A 22,902-nucleotide genomic window follows, 5' to 3' on the forward strand; every position below is an offset into this window, starting at 1 on the left:
CCTGCATTCTTCAGAGTACAAGGAAAACTTAATATAAACCCAAAACAAAAGAATGGCCAGCCCTGAACAACTTTTCAAATAATTTGTTTTATGTTGGTATGTCATAAATTACAATACATTACAGTTCTCAGCAAGTCAAAAATATGTTTAAAAATCTCAGGTTAAACATAAAGTTGAACCGTATATTAAAAGCATCGCTTAAAAAAAGGAAACATAGGTAAAACAGCATTGCAGAAAATGTCTCCACCACTATTTTTCTTTGTCCACTATTACTTTGCTCCCAAACAAGCTGAGAATCAAGCATACATATTTTTCACTGCAGATATATAGAAGAAAAGAACGTAACGGGATAACGCTTTTGGCAAAGTGAGATTTTAACGTCCATCACGTCCATTCCTCCTTGGCTGAGAGCGTCGCTGCAGGTGCCTCAGTCTGGAGCCAGAGGAGAGTTTAGAGCTGGAGGAAGGAGAGTTGGTCAGCAGCATCCTGGCAGAACCTGGACATGGAGCACACAGTCATGATACATATTATGGGCTGGTTCTCATAGATAGATACTCACATACATAAATAGGCAAAGATAATAATAAAGCAATGGAAAAAATATATAAATAATAAAATGGAAAATATGAAAAAATGTGAAAATATACATAAAACCTAACAGTTAACTGTACACAAAATATGACAACATACACAACATCTAATGGTAAACAACAAATATAATCAAATTAATTACAGAAAGATAAATAAGAAATATGAATAGTGATTCAAAACATATAAATGTGAGCACATACAATAACCAGTTAAATGAACCAGAAAGATGATGATGATAATAATAATAATAATAATAATAATAATCTTTATTAATAGAAGACCATGAATTGGCAACAATAAATAAAAACAGGCAAAATGCATTTACAAAGTAGAATAATAAAATAATTAAAATAATCAAATTAATTAAAAACAGGGTACGTATAGGCTAATAAAAGCATACAAAATTGTGTCTAAAGAAATAAGTCATAAAAGCAAAATATATTAAATAAAAACAAAAAAAGAGTAACCTAAAGATAATAAAAAGCCATGTTAATACCTAGACTGTTCTAGAACATATTTTGGAGTTACATCCATCCACACTCACCGAAGGGTGAGAAGGCAAAACCGCCGAAAGTGGGAACCGCGGGCGGTGAAGAGAGGAAGGGGTTGAGACCCATGGGAGCCTGGTCCAGTCCGGCTGTAGGGGCTGAGGGAGGACACGGAGTGAACGTTCAAATTTACACATCTATTTGTAAAATTTACGTTTATTTTATAGCTCTTCGTCAATTTATAGGTTTACGTTTAAAGTTTAGAGGTAGGTCTTGTGTACATGACCACAACACTACTGTTCATTATTTATCTGTAGGATCTTTATTTTTTTTTTTGATTTACCGTTGTTTTGTTTTTTTATAGCCAACCTCTCAGGCCTGTTACGCAACTCTTTGCTGTACCATGCATACATGTAAAATCAAAACAATCAGTTAAATCCACCTTTGTCTGATATTATAGTTGGATGCGAGGGTGACAGGTGAAAGAAATGTTTTGTTAAGGTTATTCTACACGTTTTGGGGCCCTGCAGGAGTCATAAAGGGCTAATCCACAGGGGAGCACCAAAATCACTAATTTGGTAGGAGGAACAAATTGAGCAGGGTATTTAAAAATGGCCACCGAGGAGGAACGTAAAAGATGGTCAGTATGTCAAGAAATAAAATAAAAATAAATAAATGTATTCAATACCTTTAATACAAAATTAAAAAAATGTTTAGCCGATAGCCATGCCAACACATAAGATGTAATGCCTTTTTTGTTTTTGCACTTGTGCACAAGATTATGTGTGTGCACTAAACACCATTGCCTTTTCAGTTAGTTTCCCGGAAACGGTCACTTCTTCAGTCGCCATTTTTTGTAGTATTTGTATAGAGCAACACCAGAAACGCACCTTGCGTTGCTCCTTGATTTTTGCTACACGCATTGTCTTACGTAGAGGATCATGCAACAGGCCTCAGGTTTATTGCACATGGCAAATTTATCAATTTCTTGAGTGTTGGGATTATGTACATTGCCAAAAATCACCAAATTTTCCTCGCTTATTTTTTATTTTTTTATTGAGGTTTATCGTGTATTAACTTGTCTTTCTTCTATTTTTAATCTATTTCCTTGCCAATTTTGATGTGAGCTGCTGTTATTTCCCTCCAGGGATGAATAAAGTATCTATCTACAGTATCTATCTAGGCAGGAATCTGTCTGTCTGTATGTATGTATGTATGTCCTTCGATTATCTCAGCAGGTGTATTACTTGGGACCCAGGGACATGCAGTGTAGAATTTGGTGCGATGTGGACACACGACACGTGTAACATTAATAAGCTTTCAATAAACAGCGACCCAGCGGTGGGCGGGGCTTCAGGGCTCTGCGACTGAGTCACAAACAGTGTCTTTCACCGGTGAATGACTTTAAAAGGCACTTTCGTCTTTCATTGTGGAACACGGGACTGAATCATTGACATTTTGTTGAAATGTGCCACTACAACGTCTTCAATTTTAAACAGGCTAGTTAGACTAGTTAGTCCCCCCCCCCCAAAAAAAAAACCATGTTGAGGAGGGTTTCAGCGTCACACAATAACCTCCTTATATAACAGACATACAACACTGATCAGACATTAGTAAATTCCTTCCATTTCATCGGGAAGCTTTTCAATCATTGCACTGTTTATACTTTTCCAAATCTGAAGGTGAAAATAAACTAAACTACGAATGTGGGAATCGGCCAGAAATGAGGTGCAACATCCCAAATCCAAAACGGCCGTTCAGCAACTCACCCGGTGTATCTTCCATGTGGACGTTTGTTTGGGCGCCGGGTTCGGGCGACGGCATCTCGGGCTGGACGCCAGGCTCTGGAGAATCTATGACAGCCACGTCTCTCACTACAACAGGGGAAAGACCAACGTGGACGGATTAGGCTCAAACTGTCATGACTGCACTCAAAAAACAAAACAACAAAGCAAAGCTGCAACTATATAGAATGAATTTACCCCTCTCATAGATGCTGACGAAGCCGCCCTGGCAGACTTCCTGGAGCAGATCGCTAAAATCTGAGACGGCAGCCATCACCAGGTCAAAGGTCAGGCTGGGGTTGACGCTGACCGAAGGCAGGTCTTCGGTTACAGGCGGAGCAGGAAAAGACCGAAAGCTCTGAAAGGAGTCGCAGATACTTGAGATACTTTCCCCTGCGGAAATATACGGCTGTGTTTACACCGCGGGTCTTGACGCCCGGCTCCCATTTGTTGCCTATATCCGATTTTTTTTGCCGCCTGTTTACAGAAAAAAAGAAGAAAAAAAAAAGACTTAAAATCAACCCTGCAGGATGGGGATTATTAATTTGTTGCTGGAATTATTTCATATTTTGATTCTGTGATTTGTAAAATACATCATTTGAACAAATAGAAATTAATTGTTTTTTTATTTTATTTTTTTTAAACCCTGCATGCGGGGTTCATACTCAAGCCTCTGAGCACCGCTCACTAGGCTGTCTGCCACGGAGGCAAGGGAAATAGAAATTATAATCAAACTGTTTTTTGAAGTGTCTTTCGAGGAACACAACGTAGAATTTTACAACAAAGAAGAAAGCGGAGAGCCCTGACTGAAGCCCAGGGCTGTGTGTGTGTGTGTGTGTGTCTATCTGCATTGATGTGTGTATGTTTGCCTGTCTGTGTTTTTGTGTGTACAGTATACGTGTGTACAGTATGCGTGTGTGTCAGTGACAATGTGACTGTGAGTGCATAAGTGGTTTGTAGGCGTGCCCATGTGTGTGCTTGTGTTTATGTCTCTACAGGTGTGTGATCGTGTTTATCTGGATTTGTGTGTGTGTTTGTGTACGAAGGTGTGTGTGTGTGTGTGTGTGTGTGTGTGTGTGTGTCTGTGTGAAGGGGTGTGTGGATCAACATCTGTGGGATCGTGTAGCTGTAACCTTTGGCCAGGAACGGTGGGTCGGTTACTTTCGAATGCGGGAAAATAAATAAAATTTTGTTTGAACTGTCCTGGTCATGACTGTCGCGTTGACGACTCTTGAACCGCTGTGACCGTCCAACTACGACCAGCGCATTTAGATGGAAGTCGCGTCAGCCAATTTCTGATTTGTATCCCATTTATTTCCACACTTGAAGGCGGCCAAAAACGGATCTGAAAACATCCAACTCCATGTGTTTCTTTCCTCCTTCGGACGTTCATAATAGACGTCATACATGTGTCTTGTGTTGGAAAAACATTAGAATTGTGTCATTTCGGTTGGGGGTGTTAACGCAGCCCATGTAGTGTGGCAAACAAAGTTATGTATATCATGCATGGTTTGTGAACATCCCTCTCTGACTATTGAACTTTATACCTTGATACCATTTCCCGTTTTAATGTTGGGAAATCTCCTGCAGTCTCCTCTCCCCCTATCGGCAGTAACCGGGCGGCGGGGGAAGCTACCTGGAGGAACTGGATGTGGTCTTTGCAGCGCGAGAGCTCCTCCAGCTCTGCGTCTCGTTTCCGCAGCTCGGCCGTCCCCCTCTGGATCTTCTCCAGCAGCTCCTGGGCGTGGCGCACGGCCGTCTTCTCCTGCGCCCTCATCAGCTCCCGGACCTCGAAGCGCTTCAGCTCGATGGAGCGGATCAGCTCGGAGAAGACCTTATCGCTCTCCTCGATCGCTACCCGAGTGGAGCGCTAGCAGGTAAGAAAGCCGCAAAGAATAAGTAAGTATATAGAAGTGTTCTCCATCCGTCTGTCATGCATATGGGCTTCACAAATAGGACTGACTGACTGACTGACTGACTGCTTGTCTGTAGTTATTTAAAGGAACATGAATTTGGTTGCAATTTCCCAACTGCCGGGCGGTCGACTGAAGCTATCCTCTCATTACTAGATACATTTAAAGGATTCTGGTGCCCATCGCTTGGGTTGACTCCACGTTTAGCGCTGGGCGATATATATCGATTTAATATCGATATTGTGATACGAGACTCGATATCGTCTGGGATTTTGGTTATTCGTAATATCGCAATATAGTTCAATGTTGTCTTTAAGGCTCTGTTGCAATAAAGTACATTTTGTAGACTGCTTGGTCGTGATATATCCACATTACCAATGGTTGTTTTTCAAATATTCCACACGTGTAAATATCTTATGAAAGCACCACTAGCCATCCCCAGAATATTGTCAAATGGTCAATATCGCGGTATTCAGCAGAAAGTGACATTTCATATTGTAAGTCACACCCAGCCTTACTCCCAACGATCCAAAAATAAGGTTAAAACGGTGCCATGGTTTTCCTTTAATTAGGAACTTTAATGCGGCTTTGCCCCATACCAGCAAATTAATGTATACCAGGCTTTTCTATTTTCAAAGGCTACACAATTACCCAGTCAGAAGCAGTGGTAGTACACCCCAAAAAGTATCAGTGTCCCACATTAAACAAAGACATGTATAAGACGTGGGCATGCTGGCACTTACAGTGAGACACATGATGGCTTGTTTGATTTCATGGACTTCTTTCTCCCTCTCCTGGATTCTCTGCTGAGAGGTTTGCTTCATCTCAGTGAGATGGGTCTGGGGAGGGGTGTCATGGATGGAAGTGATATGAACAAGTTCAAAGTTCATTCATCAATTAAATGGGTTTTTACCAAAGTTCTGCACAACAATGGTGGGAGAAAGGCACGAAGAGTTCAGCGATACAGGTTAGGGCAAGGCCATGTAGAGCTTCAAACGTGAACAATATGTTGAACAAAAAGTTGTAGGATGCAATGACTGGAGGGATGTGGTCTCTTTTTTACATTTTAGATCAGAGCCTCGCTGCAGCATTTTGAACAAGTTGTAATCACATAATAGAATCCTGGGGAGTAAAAGGAATTGCAGTAGTTAGTCACGTCTCGAGAATATGGATCCACCAATTAGTATTTCAAGGCGGTGGTGGTGGTGGTGGCGGATGGTGCTCAAATGAGCTGGAGATGAATGACCCAGGCTCCGGATCGTTATTAAGTCCTGGGGTCGGAGGAGGAGCAGGCCCATGCGGAGACCTTAAAGGCAGAGGCGCGCTTAAAAAGTACAACCTTTAGACCCAAAAGACGCGCTCAGAACAAGAGAAAAACAAAATGACCCTCTGCGCCCCCTCGTGGCATGGAAAGAAAGTAAACGGAGGTTTTATTTGTGTTCTGGGACACAAATAAAACCTAACAGCTGCACGTTCATGCTGCGAATCTCACGTTCTATCACATCCCAAAGGTATTTACTGGATTCAGATGCGGTGACTGGGAAGGTACTGAAGGACATTGAACTCGGTGACACGTTCATGAAACCGGTTTGAGACTACTTTTGCTTTGTGACCCGGTGCATTGTCCTGCTGGAAGGAGCCATTAGGAGATGGTTAATTGTGCTCATGAAGGGATGCACATACATCAGCAACAAAACTCATATAGGCTGCGGCATTCAAGCGATGATAGATTGGTATTAAAGGGCCCAAAGTGTGGCAAGAAAAAATTCTCCACACCATTACACCACCGCTACCAGCCTGGGCTGTTGACACAAGGCAGGTTGGGTCCATGGATTCATGATGTTGACGCCAAATTCTGACCCTACCATCTGCGTGCCTCAGCAGAAACAGTGATTCATCAGACTGGGCTACGTTTTTCCAGTCACCAACTGTCCAGTTTTGGTGAGCCTGTGCCCACTGCAGCCTCGGCTTTCTCTTCTTGTCTGAAAGAAGCGAAACCCGACGTGGTCTTCTGCTGTTGTAGCCCATCCGCCTCAAGGTTCGACGACGTGTGCATTCTGGGATGTTTTTCTGCCCCTCACAATTGTACAGAGTGGTTATCTGAGTTACTGTCGCGTGTCAGCTCCAACCAGTCTGGCTATCTACCGTTGACCTCTCTCATCAACAAGGCCTTTCTGTCCGCAGAATTCCCTCTCACTGCATGTTTATTGTTTTTAGCACTATTCTGAGTAAACTCTAGAGACTGTTGTGCATGAAGATCCCAGGAGATCAGCAGGTACAGAAATACTCAAACCAGCCCGCCTGGCACCAACAATCATGCCATGGTGGAAAACACTGAGCTTCCAATTCCACCAATAAAGACTCTTTTCTTCTGGACCAATGAGGACACGTTGAGACGTTGCCCTTAAAAGAAATCCAGTAGAAATACAATAGTCCAATACCAAGGACTTTCTCATCTCCATTTTCCTACCAGCTAAATAAAAGGCGACGCATAGGTCATTGATTGTGGAATATGGACTCATTAAAACACTACTGCGTCTACATTCTTCTGCCATGATTATAACAAATAATGTCGGGAAAGGAGTAATTGTCCTTCTTTACCCCCACTAAAACCCCACAGTGGAGCACGCTTGAAAAAAAAGTCGATTATTTGAGCTTATATTATTATATTTTATCCAAAGTTGACAATTTATATTCGGATTAACAAAAAAAAACAAAAAAAAAAAACGAAAAAGAACAAATCAAAAACGCTCCGCTCTGCCTTTGCGCGTCTGGAGGGAACGGCCCCCAATCAGCACCGCCATTCCAACCTCGGGGCCCTGGCGGGTTGGGGGGGACCCCTCTTTGAATCGATATATGTTACAACTGTTTCCAACGAAATCTCGTGAAATCTCATGATTAAAAACAAACAAAAAACGCGCCTGATAAGAAGGGCGCCGTGGACACTAAGGGGCAAAGGGGCAGGCGCTCGGGCCCCCCGCCCCCAGCCTGAGGTGAGGAGTGTTGCGTCACAGACACACAGGCCATTAGCGTTATTAAAAAAAAAAAAAAAAAATTTAAATTGAGACGGAAAAAAATGGAGAATAAAAATATTACAACAACATAGAATAAAGTGACGTGAAAATTACATAAAATAATGATAAAACTACAATATAAAAATTTGTCAAACATATACAAGTAGCAACAAATACAAAATAGAAATAGATCCCTCTCTCTCTCTCTCTCTCTCTCTCTCTCTCTCTCTCTCTCTCTCTCTCTCTCTCTCTCTCTCTCTCTCTCTCTATATATATATATATATATATATATATATATATATATACACACACACACACACACAAAATGCGATAGTATATATGCGATACTACTTGTGTGCAGTGGAGGTTGGTCACCTGGTACTTTGACATAAGTTCCATCAGAATGCACACTGCTCATTGTCTTGTAACCAGTCTATCGGTTTGCTCATCGGCACCAGGGCAAGCAGCGTTGTGACGCAAAGCAAGCGGAGCGATGATCGAACGGGAACAAAGTGGAAAGCGACGCTCCCACCTCCGCCCTTTTCCCCTTTTACTTACCTTCCGTTCCTGGGTCTCGGCCTCGACCAGCACCGTGTCGTGGCCTTTGTGCCGGTCCGTCAGGCAGAGGTAGCAGATGCACTCCCGGTCCGAGCGGCAGTAGACCTCCAGCAGCTTGTCGTGGAGGGGGCACAGGGTCTCCCGCAGGTTCCCCGCGGCGGGGACCAGCTTGTGCTTCTTGAAGGCGGCGGACTGGTAGTGCGGCTGGACGTGACCCTCGCAGTACGAGGCCAGGCACACCAGGCACGACTTGACCGCTTTGTTTTTCCCCCCGGTGCACACGTCGCACTCCACGTCCTCGGGTCCGGCTAGGGTTTGTCCGGGCGCGGACGGGGCGGGGGCGGCCGCGGGGTCGGTCGCGGCGTGGAGCCCCGTGTTTCGGAATCGCTCCAACACGTCCGCCAGCACCGTGTTCCTGCCCAGCAGCGGCCGGGGGCTGAAGCTCTGCCGGCACTGCGGACAGCTGTACACCGCCAACAGCTCGTCCTGGTCCCAGTAGCGCTGGATGCAGGCCGAGCAGTAGTTGTGGCCGCACGGCGTCGTCACCGGATCCTTCAACACGTCCAGACACACGGAGCAGTTGAGCTGGTCTTTGTCCAGGAGAACCCCGGCCTGCGCCATGACGGAGGGTTCGGGGGGAAGAGTGACAGCGACGCCGTTTGTTTACAGGAAGCGGGGAGCGCAGGGGGATGTCGTCATCGGTGGGCGGGGTGCGCCCGGGTGGCAGGCCGTGACGTCGCGCTTGCCGTGTTGATGTCTTCGCTCTTATTCTGACCTATTTTTATTTATTTGTTGTTGTTGTTTGTTTTGTTTTATATTGAAGTGCAGTTTGGAAGAGATTTGTGTAGGCATCGTTTTTTTTATTTAACAAACCTACAAAAGAAAATGAGATCCTTAACAATCATATTTGGATTTTGCTGAACATCATAACAGCGTCTGGATGGTCGAATGAAAGGGTGTTATCAGTCATAAACCCACGGACAGTCGCTTCCTCCATTGGCTCCTCAGCACATGCACCAAATGTCTGAGCCTGCGGTTCCTCTCGTATTGCCATCAATGTATTAGTTTTTACAATGAATAAAAACTATTCATTGTATTGTGCGTTGTATTCAACTTGGGTACTTTTGATTACACTATACTATATAATATACTATACTATACGATATAGCCTTTGTTGCGCTCAATGTCAAGTGATAAAATATCCTATGTACAAATTTCTTACAGTTATAGCGTCTTATAGTGTGATATAGATCGAAGTATCGCTGTATATGTCCATTCGGGTGGCCCTCAACTACGAGTTCCTGATCTTGATTCCTCGGACACGATTGATTTTGGCTATCATAGTCCAAGTTATTGATGGAATCCCCCCTCTTTCATTTTAACATTTTAGTACGATTAAGTACAGTTTATGATAATTATAGGACGTTATAATGACCATCGCCTCCGCTGCGACGACGGCCACGGCCACAATAAAGGTAAAGACGTTATTCGTGTTTCTTGTTCTGGGTTAGAAAACGCCACTGTGTCTGCTCAAAGTAAACAAATAAAACACAATCCAGCATTCCCAGTACAGAAAACAGGCGTTATAAATCTTAAAATAAAATTAGGTTTCGCCAGAGCTTTTCTTTCCAGTATTTGAACTGTCGCAAAAAAAAAAAAAAAAACTTGAGCGGAGGGAAGACGTAACATATTTTGGAAATGCAAACCATTTTTGCATCTGATTAAGCTCCGGCCACGGACTTTAAGTGACTATAGCCACAGAACAACACAGCGACCAGAACCAGTCAGCCAAGAGAACCACGCGGCGCCCGAAGCGACGCACGTCGCTCACGGAGCTCGGCCTTCCTACAGCGATTTTTGCAAGATTCTTTTTCTGCTTCTTTCGTTGTTTGGTGGCGATTGGCGAACAGCTTTTATGTGCATAACCGCCACCTTCTGGATAGGAGTGTGGCTCAGAACGGTTATTATAGGGTTAAATTGAATTCTCTTTTTAATTCCCGTGTTTTCCTAAAATCTGAAAATAGCCCTGTACCGCACATCACCCGAACCCTTCTACAACATTTTTTTCTCAGACCTAGTGTCATGTGATTCCTTTGGAGTCTCTCTTGTTGATATCTAGGACGGTATAAAAATACATCTTCCACCGTTTCCTGTAGTCCGCAGTGTTCACGTCTACCCTGCTCGGACCGGTGTGACCAAACCGCATCCTTGATATGATGTCCTCCCGCTTTCCCTTTCTATTGCATCCTCTCCTTTATCCGACTTTTCTTTGAATGCTGTAGTTTATAGAACTCCTTATTCCCTCTATCCAACTCTTCCTGCAACTTATTTTTAATTTCTGATTTGATTATACTTTTATCCTCAGCCTTGCTATATTTGACTACCATACCTGTTTGTATACCGATGACGTAATGGGCAGGGGTAATTCTTCGCAAGATCCTACTAGCCGCATGCGTGGGGAGATGAGCATTCAATAACGTGGGTCGTTGAAGTTTCCGACTGAGGATATAGTTTGTGCCGTGTACAGTCAACCTCGAACAACGGCGGCTTGGATGGCAATTTTCCCTCGTAGTTAAATCTGAAAAGTTAAGTTACGTCGTCGAGAGTGCTACAATGAGCCTGCCACGCTAAGACCACGGTGGGCAAGATGGCATTTGAGCTGTACGCAGATGGAAAAGGCTTGACGTCTGACGATGAGGAAGCTTTGGTCTGAACAAAGGCGACGGGCTTTACTTCTTCATCACACAGGTACTGATGTACCGGTCTGTATGTTTTTTCAACCCTGCCCAACACCGGACGACCAGTGGATTATATACTTTATACGGCAAGTGAACTCAATTTTTGCGCACCAAGCTTTCTACCCGATAACACAGAAACTGGGGGAAACAGTGCAGCAACTTATTTTAAAGATGTCATTTTTGGCACATTCATGCTTCTATTGACAGTGCCGAGAAGCAGGAGAGAGACAGGAGATGACATGCAACAAGTGGCCTCATGCTGGAATCAAACCCAGGCGCGCTGCGGCAAGGATTCAAGAGGTTTATTCGTCACATACATGTACATACTTTCAGACATATATATGCAGTGAAATGTCAATGGAATTAGCCTTGCAAATGGTGGGCTCTACCAGGCGAGCCACAGCGCCCAGCAGCAATCTGTAATAAGACAACCAAATAAGAGATGCAGTGCTAAGCAGATGCACGCTGGATTGTGTTCGGAGAAAGTTGTTGGAGGAACCAAGGCTGATGTTGGCAGGTGTTCAGGAGATAGCAACGCAGTGTGAGAGAGTGGAGATGCAGATGGCAGCGATGAGTGTGAGCTACAATGGCAGCGCTGAGGTTTAGCTGGCTATAGTAGGCGATTCAGGCCCCAGTTTGCCAGTGAATCAGAGCCTCTGCGGGGACCGACGAAGAAATATGCACCATTCCACTTCGGGCCGGAGTATAAACAAGCGTTTCAAGTGCTTAAAGCAGCACTATGTAATTTCTTTGGATTTGGGATTTGGCACTCCTACAGATTCTGACTGCAATTGCACTTTTTCAATAACAGTCTACGTTACAAACGCAAATATAATGTACACCTAGGTTACTTCGCCCCTTGCATGGACCTCACCACTTTAGAGCAGCACTTTGGAGCGGCTATGTTTTGTATGAGCATCATTACCTGACATTTTGACCGGCAAGTTTATAGTTTAGCAGGTTTTTTAACATTAATTTTACGGGGCAAAAAAAATGGTACGAACAGAATCCAAAAATCAAGGAAGTGAAGTAGCGCCGTAAAGCATAACACACTTTCCCCGCGGTTTCGTACCCGAACAACAAAGTTACATAGTACAAGAACAGGTGTTCAGGGGGGTTGGTGGGAATTAAAGAGGCGCCATACTCCATATTACAACTGTACCATCAAAACGATTCTGAAGCTGTTATTTTAAGGTAAAAAAAAAGTTACATAGTGTTGCTTACATAGTGTTGCTTACTGCACCCATATTTATATGGTAAAAAGTTTGACATAGTGACAGACCACAAGGCTTTGGAGGCCATCTACAGTCCGTCGTCAAAACCACGCGCCCGTGTTGAACGATGGGTGGTAAGCCTCTAACCATATGATTTTAGGGTGGTTCATATCCCAGGGAGAGACAATATTGCCGACCACCTGTCACGACTGCTGGGAAAGCGCGCGACAGAGGAGACTCATGAACATGCAGCAGAGGAATGTGAGGTTCGTTACTACAAACGCAACACCAAGAGCACTAACCCCAAGAGAAGTGGCTTCGGCAGCAGATGAAGAGTTGACAGAACTGAAAATGCAGTACAAAGTGGCTGCGATGACAAATGCCGTCCATGTGCACCAATAGCATGTGAACTGTGTTTGATTGGACAGTTAGTGTTGAGGGAGCCCCGTATTGTTTTACCACACACACCAAGAGCCAGGGCCGTAACATAGTAGGCACAAATCGGCACCTCAGGAGTAAGGTATGGCGGTCAGGAATGGACAGAGCTGCAGAGAAACATGTAATGGCACGACCCGATGTACCCAAATCACTACAGCCTACAGCACTACCAGATGGGCCATGGCAAGATGTCGCCACTGACTTACTGGACCCACTACCAACAAGGACATTCTATATTGGTAGTTATAAACTATTACAGCCGATTTTACGAAAATGAGATCCTGCAGTCAACTACCACAGACAAGGTGATTGACAGTCTAGAGAACATTTTCAGTCACCATGGTCTCCCTATCACTATTAGATTAGATTGGGGCCCGCAGTTCATGTCCTCCCAATTCCAGTTTGAGTTTGATCAACCTCGATGTACATTTGCAGCAGAAATTTGCAAAAAACTGTCGTAATCTTACCGGAAATAGAACATTGGCGCGATTTGATACGTTTCAGGGGCAGGCCATTTTGTGACATCATCATCATCATCCAAAGTTATGAGGGCATGTGGAGTCCATGTCTTGATGGATCAGAGCTGTTTTGGTGACACAAGGGGGAGCTACACAATATTAGTGGTGGTTTCAATGTTATGGCTCATTGGTGTAAATCCAAGCCTTGTCTCTCAGAAGTCATCCACAACCAGCCACTTGCGCCTCATGGACTTCATAGCGATTGCTACACGTTGGCAGACAACTTGAGCCGATGCTGCATTTAAAGGAAACTGGGAAAACTTGTGCTGCGTTTTACAAAACTCCAAAACTATAATTAGTCACAGAAGGCGGTTTCACACTGCAGGAAGTTCTAAGAACCTTGAGGAACCGTCCTTTTCTTTTGTGCCTGCACTGCATGATCCAGGAACGATTGTAACCATTAAAACACAACACAACATTCAGTGATGTTAGTCCATGGTGATTGGTGCTGCGTTTTACATAGACATGTGCCACATTTCTTTGGCAAAATTATATTTACATAAATGCAAATTTTAAAAACGTTTACCTTTATTATTACTGCCTTTCTACAAACCAACAAAAAGGCTATGCTATGGGACACCTGTTTGTGCATGAGAAAGCCTGTAAAGGTTATATTCAATCCTAATACATTCATAAACATAGCCAAATCAGATCAAATAATCGCCACTGTTTTGTGTATACTTTCATATTTCCAGCTTTCTACACAGTGCATTTCCAAAGCTAGTCCAACCACTCAAATGGTCCTTCCACTAGATTCAAGATTCCAGAGGTTTATTTGTCACATGGACAGACAGAAGACAGAAGGCATGAGCACTCAACCACAGGGTTCGATGAATTCTTTAATTTAAAATGCACTTTAATAATCAGCATACACAATAGATACAATTCTGGTACTGAGTCCAATGAAATAAATAATTAAAGAATAAACCAACCATAAAATAACCAAATACTTGTAAAATAAAAGACTGTTACAATTTCCCAGTCCATAATTTAAACAACCTTTTTCCTCTCAGAACATTGGTAGCATAATGACAAAGCGCTCACACATAACAAAGGTACACATATTCTTTGGAATAACACTATGAACGATACATTATTTTGGTCACAAACAAAATAAATGTATTAAAAGGGGCATGATCCAATTTCACTCATCTTTTGTCACAATAAATCATTTTGCATTCATTCTATATTCTAACCATTTTTTCTTCCCCATTCCAAGAGTTTGATAAAGCAAGAGCAGCCCGTGGTTAGCCTTTGCTAACTTGGTGCTACTTTTGGCTATTATAGAGGCAATGCTTTCCTCAGTAAATAAACCATACAGGTCTGTAAAAACAAACAAAAAAAAGTGGTTCCCACCCAGCTAACTTACACATGGTCAGTCAGTATATTCCTTTGGGATTAACCTGTGCAAACAGTAAAGGAAAGTGAACACAGTAGTCATGATAAACTGATCAAATCTATTCAAGTAATGGATCACACCTTGTATATTCCAATGGTATGCTACTTTTATTCAAGAGAAACGGGCACAAATAAATCCATCCCTTTTTTCAGCACATGCACTGATGTCCTCAGGTTTTCTAAAGTTCCACATGCTTATCTGAAGCCATAACAATGTGAAATGAAAAAAGGGTTGTAAAATGTTTAACCTAACTATTGTCAGCTATAAGGTAAAATAATCAAGTTACCTTTCATATTTGTATTCTATTTTCACTTTGGAAAACTGTAATGACTTTTAAAACTACCAATGCCCTGCTTGCAAGGGCCCACAGTACATGTAATATGGAAGTTCAAGTTTTCATTTAAACCAGTGTTTTATCACACAAATATATATATATAGTGTGGCGGTGTTGTGGAATGAAAAGGTGTGTACTGGTTATCTTGCAAATAAAAGGACAGACTCTCTACAATGTTTCATCGTGTGTGCGTGCAAATGATATGTACTCATAATGAGCTGGTGCATGTTTAGACTGTGCCTCAGTCGTCCTTCCTCTCCAGTCCACTCTCTGCTCTTAACGCTTGGCTGCTGGCTGAGATGAACCTGATCCAGTGACTGAGGTCCTCCGGAAACTCCGGGCACTTGATCTGCGCGCACACGCACACACACGCACACACACACGCACGCACACACACACACACACACACACACACACTATTAGATAGATGGAGGCTGCACAAAGACACACAAGTTAATACGTAGAACTTTACACTGCAGTATCTCTCTCAGTCTCTTGTCATTACAAACCTTCCTCTTGCACGCGCTCTCTATGATCTTCTCCGGGCTGCTGGTCACCACGTTCTGCCTGCAGAGCATGACCGCAGAGATGAAGCCATCAATCTTGGACACAAAGCGTTGTTCCAAGTAAAAGGACTTGTCGTCCCAGCCTATCACTCTGGTCCGAATCTCAAAAGCCTCGCGGAACGCCAGGGAGCGCCGGTACCGGATAGTAGAGGCGCCGACCACCATTCTGGCTCCGAGTTTGTGGGAGGCCATGAACAGCCCACATCGCATGTAATGGTGGAAGCGGGCAAAGTCACACTCCCTCAGGTATCGGGAATTATTCATGTGACCCATGTAGTCCAAGTCATGGGGCAGGACCATTCCGTCAACGCTTTGCTCGGCTAGAATGTCCCATATCCGGGGTTGGAACCATGCCTGGATGAACACTTGGGCCCCTCGTAGGAAGTACCATACGTCTACAATGCAGAACAGCAGGAGAAGTGCACCCACCACCAGCAGCAACATCTCTCTGGAACAGGAAATTCACAAAGTACAAGTTATTGACATAAATAACATCAAATGCTAGGAAACAGCAGCTGTGGCAACAGTACCACAGTCTGTCTTGGAAATAATTACTGCACTGTGGTGCAGACAAGCGAGTAGTACAAAGCATTCTTAACAGCGTTAAAAAAAAAATACAATACGGAATATACAAAGTGTGCTCTATAGACCAGATAAAAATACATTACAAAAAAGGCTATGACAGGGGATAAGTAGTACACATATTGACTGGGTATAAATATTAATGTGTTCGGGGTATTTCTGTACATGATATACAACGGTATGGACACTGGTAGTAAAAGGATTAGTTAAGTCTGAACTTATTACAGTGTTATTATAATATTGCACGGTTTATTGGCCAGGGTGTCGTTATATCGATTTTACACTAAGTGATTAGAAGTGTTCTATTTGAAAACCCACCTGCTGTAACAAGAAGGTACTAAGAGTTCCGTGTGTCTTGACTCGTTTGTGTTGCAGTGTTGCAGTATTGCTTACAAACCCCTGGCGTCATGCAGAACTACTTTTGTATGTAAGGCATTTTGTGTTACATCTCAAAAACATAGAATGAAATAAACACGAAGGGAAAAGGGTGAATAACACCAGAATCCACCTACTGTATGCATGTTTATAAATGAAATCAACAGAAACATCGATATATTTCCCCATCCACATACTGTCGTATACATCTTTTGACTAATAAGCGTAGCACCCCCCCCCCCCCCCCGTCCCCGTCCCCTCACAATGACGCGATACGTGCGTCACAAAACACGAACACGAACGAAATCGTCCACGTTTATTCGCCTTTATCCGCAGTTCTGTTATCGAATTGTGTGAACCGTGGGTGACACAGAGTTGCCTTCCGTGGAGGGCACTTCGATTTTACCCGCGAGTGGTTTCACCGAAGCGCACCTGCAGGTACCGTACCATGTTCAAACCGCAACTCCTGACCTTATCAATGACACCGCGCCTCTTCCCTCGTTCGCGGGGGGTGTGTGTGTGTGTGCACGCAACCAAACCCCGACGCCGCCTCCATGACGTGCGAGCGCAGCGTCGACCTGTTTCCACCTTGAGGGGGGGGGACCGTCCCGCTCGGCGTGGGAGGGGGCGGGCACGTCCCGCCGCGACGGCACCAACCTGCTAGCTTAGCCGAGGCGCCGCCAGCTGCTACCTGAGCCGCCCGGACCTCCGCAGCTAGTGACCTACCGCTCTCGGACCCTCCCCGGTCGTTTGGTTCCAGCGTAGTCAACCGAGGCGGGGGCGGCTTTCGGCGTCCTCGCGTTATGCTTACGTTGTCTTCGGGGGAGCTCGACCATGGGCCGCGCTGTCAACTTGCAGAAGCCGGTAAGTGACGGAGACAACGCTTCCGGGCGGCTTCCGCGCATGCACGCGATCCGACGTCATTGGTCAGCAGGGCGGAAGGCGGTGTCGAGCGCATCCCGTGACGTCACGATGCGGCGTTCAGCGGAGCGCGCGAACCGCGGGCCGCCGTAGCACCGGCTGCCGGGCTCAGTGGGCGCCGCCGCCTCTGCGCGGGAGAACGCGGGCGGGACAGCGCGCTGTGTCGCTCAGAAACCTCCGGTCGGAGCGCTCCGGCCCGAAATTCCAACTCGGAATTCCGATTTTAATGGCTTTCTCCGTCGGACGCTTCCCAGTGGGAGGTACGATTTTTTTCCCGAGCTCCTACTTCAATGGAACGCAGCATAGGTTCGTTAAGGTTGAGATTCAAGCGGTTTATTCGTCACAGATACATATGCGTTCATACATACATACAGTGAAGTGAGGGATGCTGCTGGAGACTGGGGCACCTCAAATGGAGTGGCCTGCACTTTCTCCAGACCTGAATCCCATAGAAACCCTATGGGATCAGCTGAGTCACCGTGTAGAGGCTCGTCACTCTGTACCCCAGAACCTCAATGACCTGAGGGCCGCCCTTCAAGAAGAGTGGGGGGCCAGGCCTCAGCAGACAATAAGTTGACTTGTGAACAGCAGGAGACGTCGCTGTCAAGCTGTAATTGATGCTCAAGGGCACATGACAAGTTGTTGAGACATTGACATTTTTTGTCAAGCCAACAACGCTGTTGTAGGCTTTTGTTTCAATAAATTGTTTGAGATGAGGAAATCACCATTGCATGATTCTACTTAAATGCCCTACTTTCATGATATAATATGACTGTAGTGTGAACTTTTAACATTTTCCATAAATTTCACCCGAAAGTCAAATATCCCTAACTTTTTGTGAGTAGTGTATATGCAGTGAAATGCCTTTACAACGCACCCAGAGATTATGCACAATAGGTATTAAATGATATATTAATTATAATTCATAATATGTACCCTCAAACCAATTTATAAAATCAATTTCCCCGTATTTTTTAACTAAATGTATTCGGGTCACCATATGGCATTGGCATAACACATGTAATCAATATAGCACAGAACACAGGGAAACATGGTTATCAATTAAATTTTAATTCTAATTATATACAATTGAATTGCAGTTGTGTTAGTGTATGTCAGCATCAGTATATGTCTCAACCTTATAGCCTCTGCATCGTCATTTTGCAGAGTAAAAAGTAGAGAGAGGTCAGTTCAGATCAAATGGATCTCAATATCAGGGAGAAAACAAATGCACCTGGACAGGGATTTTGCCTCCTTAAACAGAAAGCTTTCCAAGAAATAAAAAGTAAAGGGACAGCCAGAAGGCCATCCGGTCTCATTTGCTCTTCTCCGCCAGTCCACTCTCTGCTCTCAGGGTCTGGCTGCTGGCCGAGATGAAGCTGACCCAGTGTTGAAGATCTTCTGGAAACTCGGGGCACTCGACCTGCCAGGAAAAGATGAACATGATCCGACTTTTTGTTTTAAATACCCTCTTTTACTTTGTTGTGGACAGTTTGCAGTTGCGCCTTCATACCGGTCACCCCAAACGCCTTGACCTTACCTTCCTCTTACACAGGTGCTGCATGATCTTTTCAGGGCTGCTGCGTATGATGTTCTGTTTGCAGTACATTACCGCACACACCAGCCCATCTTTGGTGGACACAAATCTTTGCTCCAGAAAAAATGAATTTTCGTCCCAAGTGACGATGCGACTCCGCAGCTCAAAGCCCTCGCCTATACACAGAGCCCTGCGGTAGCGGATCGTCGTGGCCCCCACCACCATAGCAGCTCCCAGCGCTCTCAGGGCCTTGAATACTCCGTTGCGTATGTACAGCGAGAAGCGGGCAAAGTCACATTCCCGGAGGTAGCGGGCGTTATTCATGTGGCACATATCTATGTCGTGGGGGAGGACGCGTCCCGCCACGATCTGCTCCCCGGTGACGTCACGCGCCACAGGTTGGAACCAGGCGCGAATTACCACCGCTGCTGCCCGCAGGAAGTACCACACGTCCAGGCTGCAGAAGAGGGCCAGCAAGACGACCAGCACACACAGAACCCACCACATCTTTCTGAGGGCACACACAAGAAGAGGAGGTACTGGCGTTATTAAGGACATGCCTCCCAACACTGGAACATATTTTTGAGTACCACAGACACACAAACTGGGATTGCACCACACCACAGAAATATATACGTATTTAAACAACGAAATATTTGATATACTAAGTTATTATAATAGACTATAAATAAAACAATAACTTTGAGATCATAGCACAAACTGCAAGCTTTAATTCAATTATTTTCTTGCATATTGGAATTTCACAGTTAACAGTTGGTTTCCGTTTTGTACCAGTTTAAATTTGTCTTAATTTCTATAGACACAAATATGAATATATTCATTCAATACCATAATACAGAGGGCTTTAAATTTTAACTTCCACATCAGAATGTTAAGAAACTATAAACATTTGAATTTAAAGTTTGTCATAGAGTTCACTTCCGATAAATTTCAAATTTTTTCAGTTTATTTTTTAAAGCTTTTTTCAAATTTCACGTTCAGTATCTGACTTAACTAATATTTTCTAGATGGTACGGCGCTATACCTTGCTTGGAAACAAATAACCTAGACCTAACCAAGACCAAAATTTGCCACGAAGACACGTTACTTAATCTAAAACTGTTCAAGCCAAAGCATGAATTCTGACATTGAACCGCTGCCATGTACTAATAACAATTAATAAAAAAATACAAACCATAGAAACATTTTACAATAACTAAAAATTAAAACAGAACCTGCCAGAAGAATCTCCATACTCATTTTATTTACATGCACTTTACTGCACATATGTGTATTTACAAATAGCCTATCCCATATCCATAACTCTATTCCCTTCTATTTTGTACCCCAGCTTTGTATAATCTTTTTGAGTTTTATTTGATTTGATTTTGTTTATATTATTCTATTCACTTCCTGCATTACGTTTTGGGAATCGGTTAGTTGCAGTTAGTCAGTTGGGTAGGAATGAGGCCAGCTATTATGTTCCGTTTAGTAACCATCGTGCATAACCTTCGGGTGCGCTGCAAAGACATTTCACTGCCCAGATGTATGAAGGTATGTATATGCGCGCGGCAAATAAACCTCTCGAATCTCCAAATCTTGAAAAGAGTGACGCCACCCAAGCGCTATAACGAATGCACCCCCGTCTGGAGTCCTACAAGGCAGGTTCTATTGGATTTGTACGCTCGCCTTTCGGAAAGGTGAGAAACAGGTTGGTCTGGAAAAGGCCCTGCCAATGGCGACAGGAGGAGCCGAGTAAAAATGTTAAAGATGTTCAGCAAAAGCCTTGAATTGTTTATATATATATATATATATATATATATATATATATATATATATATATATATATATATAAATAACACAAATTATAGAATTGACAGTGCCATGAATATTTTTTAATTTTAGTATAATCCTATACACCATGTGTATATTTACCCTGTGAAATTCTTCATCATGGTGATATTAGTCCAAGTGGAAGGTGTACGGAGTTGTTTTCTGATTGTTTGTTTGTTTTTTTTAAGACTTATTTATGACTCGATCACTCTTTTCCTCTACTTTTTAATGTTTGAGCTGCCGTAAAATAAAAATAAATAAATAAAAAAAATAAAAAAAAAAAGCAGCGTCCTCGGTGTGGCGTCAATAAACTTGTCATTTCAAATGTTAAGTGACGTTTCACGCGCGGCGCGCGTCAGACCGCGCGTCTCTCTGTTCCGCTGAACCGAGTTCGTGGAAAAGAAACAAAACACCGGGCGCCACGCGTTGTCCTGGCCGCTGACAACCCGCAACGCGAAGTAAAAGTCGGACCGCGACAAATGAGCCGGGACGTCGGGCCAATACTTACCCTTTTTATTCCCTGTGCCTTGCGTCCCGCGTGGACGGAAATCCGAGGCTCCCACTCGCACCGCGTCGGGACATTTTAACGCGGCGTGCGCGGAAGGGCTCCGCCGCGTGACGTCGGCGTGATGCCAGCTTCTGATTGGTCGGCGCGTTACGCTTTAAAAAGACAAAAAAAAAAAAAAAAAAAAGAGGTGGTCGTGGGATTCGGGATTAACGGTGAAATCCCAACCGGGGGCCCGGGACGCACGTTGTCACGTTACATAGCGTATCCACTTGTCAAATCCACGCAGAACTTAAATCCGAACATAATCCAAAAAAAAAATTCTCGAAACATGAGACTTGTTCTTCTGTGAGTTAAAGTGGTAATCCACGCGACGGTCTGAAGTCCCAGAACTCCATTCGAAACTGCGAACCTTTTTTTTTTTTTTTTTTTTTTTAGCCTGGTGTTGTGTGAATATTCATCAAGTAGCAACTAACAACCACTCTATCCAATTCAACACGACTGCCTTTCACTCCCTACACGCTCGGAGCGGGACTTTCTTGCAAAGTATACCAGATAAATATCAAATATAGCATTTTTTGTCTAACGAAATGAGATTGCCCCATCCGAGTTCCATTCGGTTTTAAATGTAATCCATTTAATCATGATATCATTATCACACAATGACAAATGTATCAACGACACAAACAAAACACGTGTTTTTTTTTCTCTTTATCGCAGAAGCAAACGGTAAAAGCAGATCGAAAAGCTCCTTGCGACATTGTGAGCCGCGCAGACTGCTCTAACTAAGAAGAATAAGAATGATCACACAACACGCCACACTACAACACACGCACACGCTCTGGATGGTGGCCGGTGAAATGAGGCCGCTGCATTTGACCCATCCTGGCTTGTCCTTCCTCCAGGGGGGCAGCCAGGAGCAGTGGGCAGCATTCGCCAACGCGCCCGGGGACTTGGTGACGAGTGTCCATCGCTGGTCAGACGATGATGGGTGCATGTTTTTTGGTGGGGGTCCTTACTGACGTGAGGTGGGGGAAACCCCACGTGAGCACGGGGAGAACATGCAAACTCCACACAGAAAGGCTCCTATTTGGGAGTCAACCCGCCCGGAGCACGGGTTATCAGCACTGTGAACTGCACTGATCCATTTGCTCCACACAAGGTGAGAACAAGTTACAAGAACAATAACAGAATAATAGTATTTGCCCTGAGAGTTTCTTCTAGTTTCCAATATATTTTTGTTAGCGTTCCCTTTTTCTTCATCCTAAACATGAAACAATTGCATCTCTCTTTGTGACAACAAATTCCTTGTTGATGAAAATTTGCTTGGCAGAATAACACATTCTGATTCTGATATGAAAAAGTCATCAGGAACCATCTTTCAAAATAATTTTACATATTTTCTACACTTGGTCCAGCAGTACGGCACTAGCAACAAGCATTACTTGGAATATTTGAAGTTAAAATCTCTCATCCAAAAAAATGTCAACAAATGCTGCATACAATGTAAAAACCTCCCCATAGCTACATATCAAAAAAATAAATAAATGTCCGCCTCTCTATTAATAAATAATAAAGAATTTTAATAAATTTG

At 43.8% G+C, this 22,902-nt stretch overlaps 3 protein-coding genes across 3 annotated transcripts; all 3 read right to left on the reverse strand.

The window, feature by feature from the left end:
* Positions 1-76: 76 nt before the first annotated feature.
* Positions 77-8,994, reverse strand: ftr67 (finTRIM family, member 67). Its single transcript, XM_080011533.1, has 7 exons — positions 8,349-8,994; positions 5,520-5,615; positions 4,500-4,733; positions 3,062-3,221; positions 2,849-2,953; positions 1,136-1,237; positions 77-496 (listed from the first exon to the last, which is right to left on the reverse strand). The coding sequence occupies exons 1-7, from the start codon at positions 8,967-8,969 to the stop codon at positions 375-377; spliced, it is 1,440 nt and encodes a 479-aa protein (XP_079867659.1). The 5' UTR covers positions 8,970-8,994; the 3' UTR covers positions 77-374.
* Positions 8,995-14,104: 5,110 nt separating this feature from the next.
* LOC307238267 (protein THEM6-like) lies at positions 14,105-17,371 on the reverse strand. Its single transcript, XM_080011198.1, has 3 exons — positions 17,239-17,371; positions 15,499-16,003; positions 14,105-15,338 (listed from the first exon to the last, which is right to left on the reverse strand). Exons 1-3 carry the CDS (start codon positions 17,346-17,348, stop codon positions 15,231-15,233), a joined length of 723 nt encoding a protein of 240 aa, XP_079867324.1. The 5' UTR covers positions 17,349-17,371; the 3' UTR covers positions 14,105-15,230.
* A 1,165-nt stretch (positions 17,372-18,536) lies between these two features.
* LOC307237881 (protein THEM6-like) lies at positions 18,537-21,404 on the reverse strand. Its single transcript, XM_080010679.1, has 3 exons — positions 21,312-21,404; positions 18,974-19,481; positions 18,537-18,856 (listed from the first exon to the last, which is right to left on the reverse strand). Exons 2-3 carry the CDS (start codon positions 19,475-19,477, stop codon positions 18,749-18,751), a joined length of 612 nt encoding a protein of 203 aa, XP_079866805.1. The 5' UTR covers positions 19,478-19,481; positions 21,312-21,404; the 3' UTR covers positions 18,537-18,748.
* Between the last annotated feature and the right edge of the window lie 1,498 nt (positions 21,405-22,902).

The sequence above is a fragment of the Zeus faber genome, assembly GCF_960531495.2.
Source record: "Zeus faber genome assembly, chromosome: 12".
NCBI lineage: Eukaryota > Metazoa > Chordata > Actinopteri > Zeiformes > Zeidae > Zeus > Zeus faber.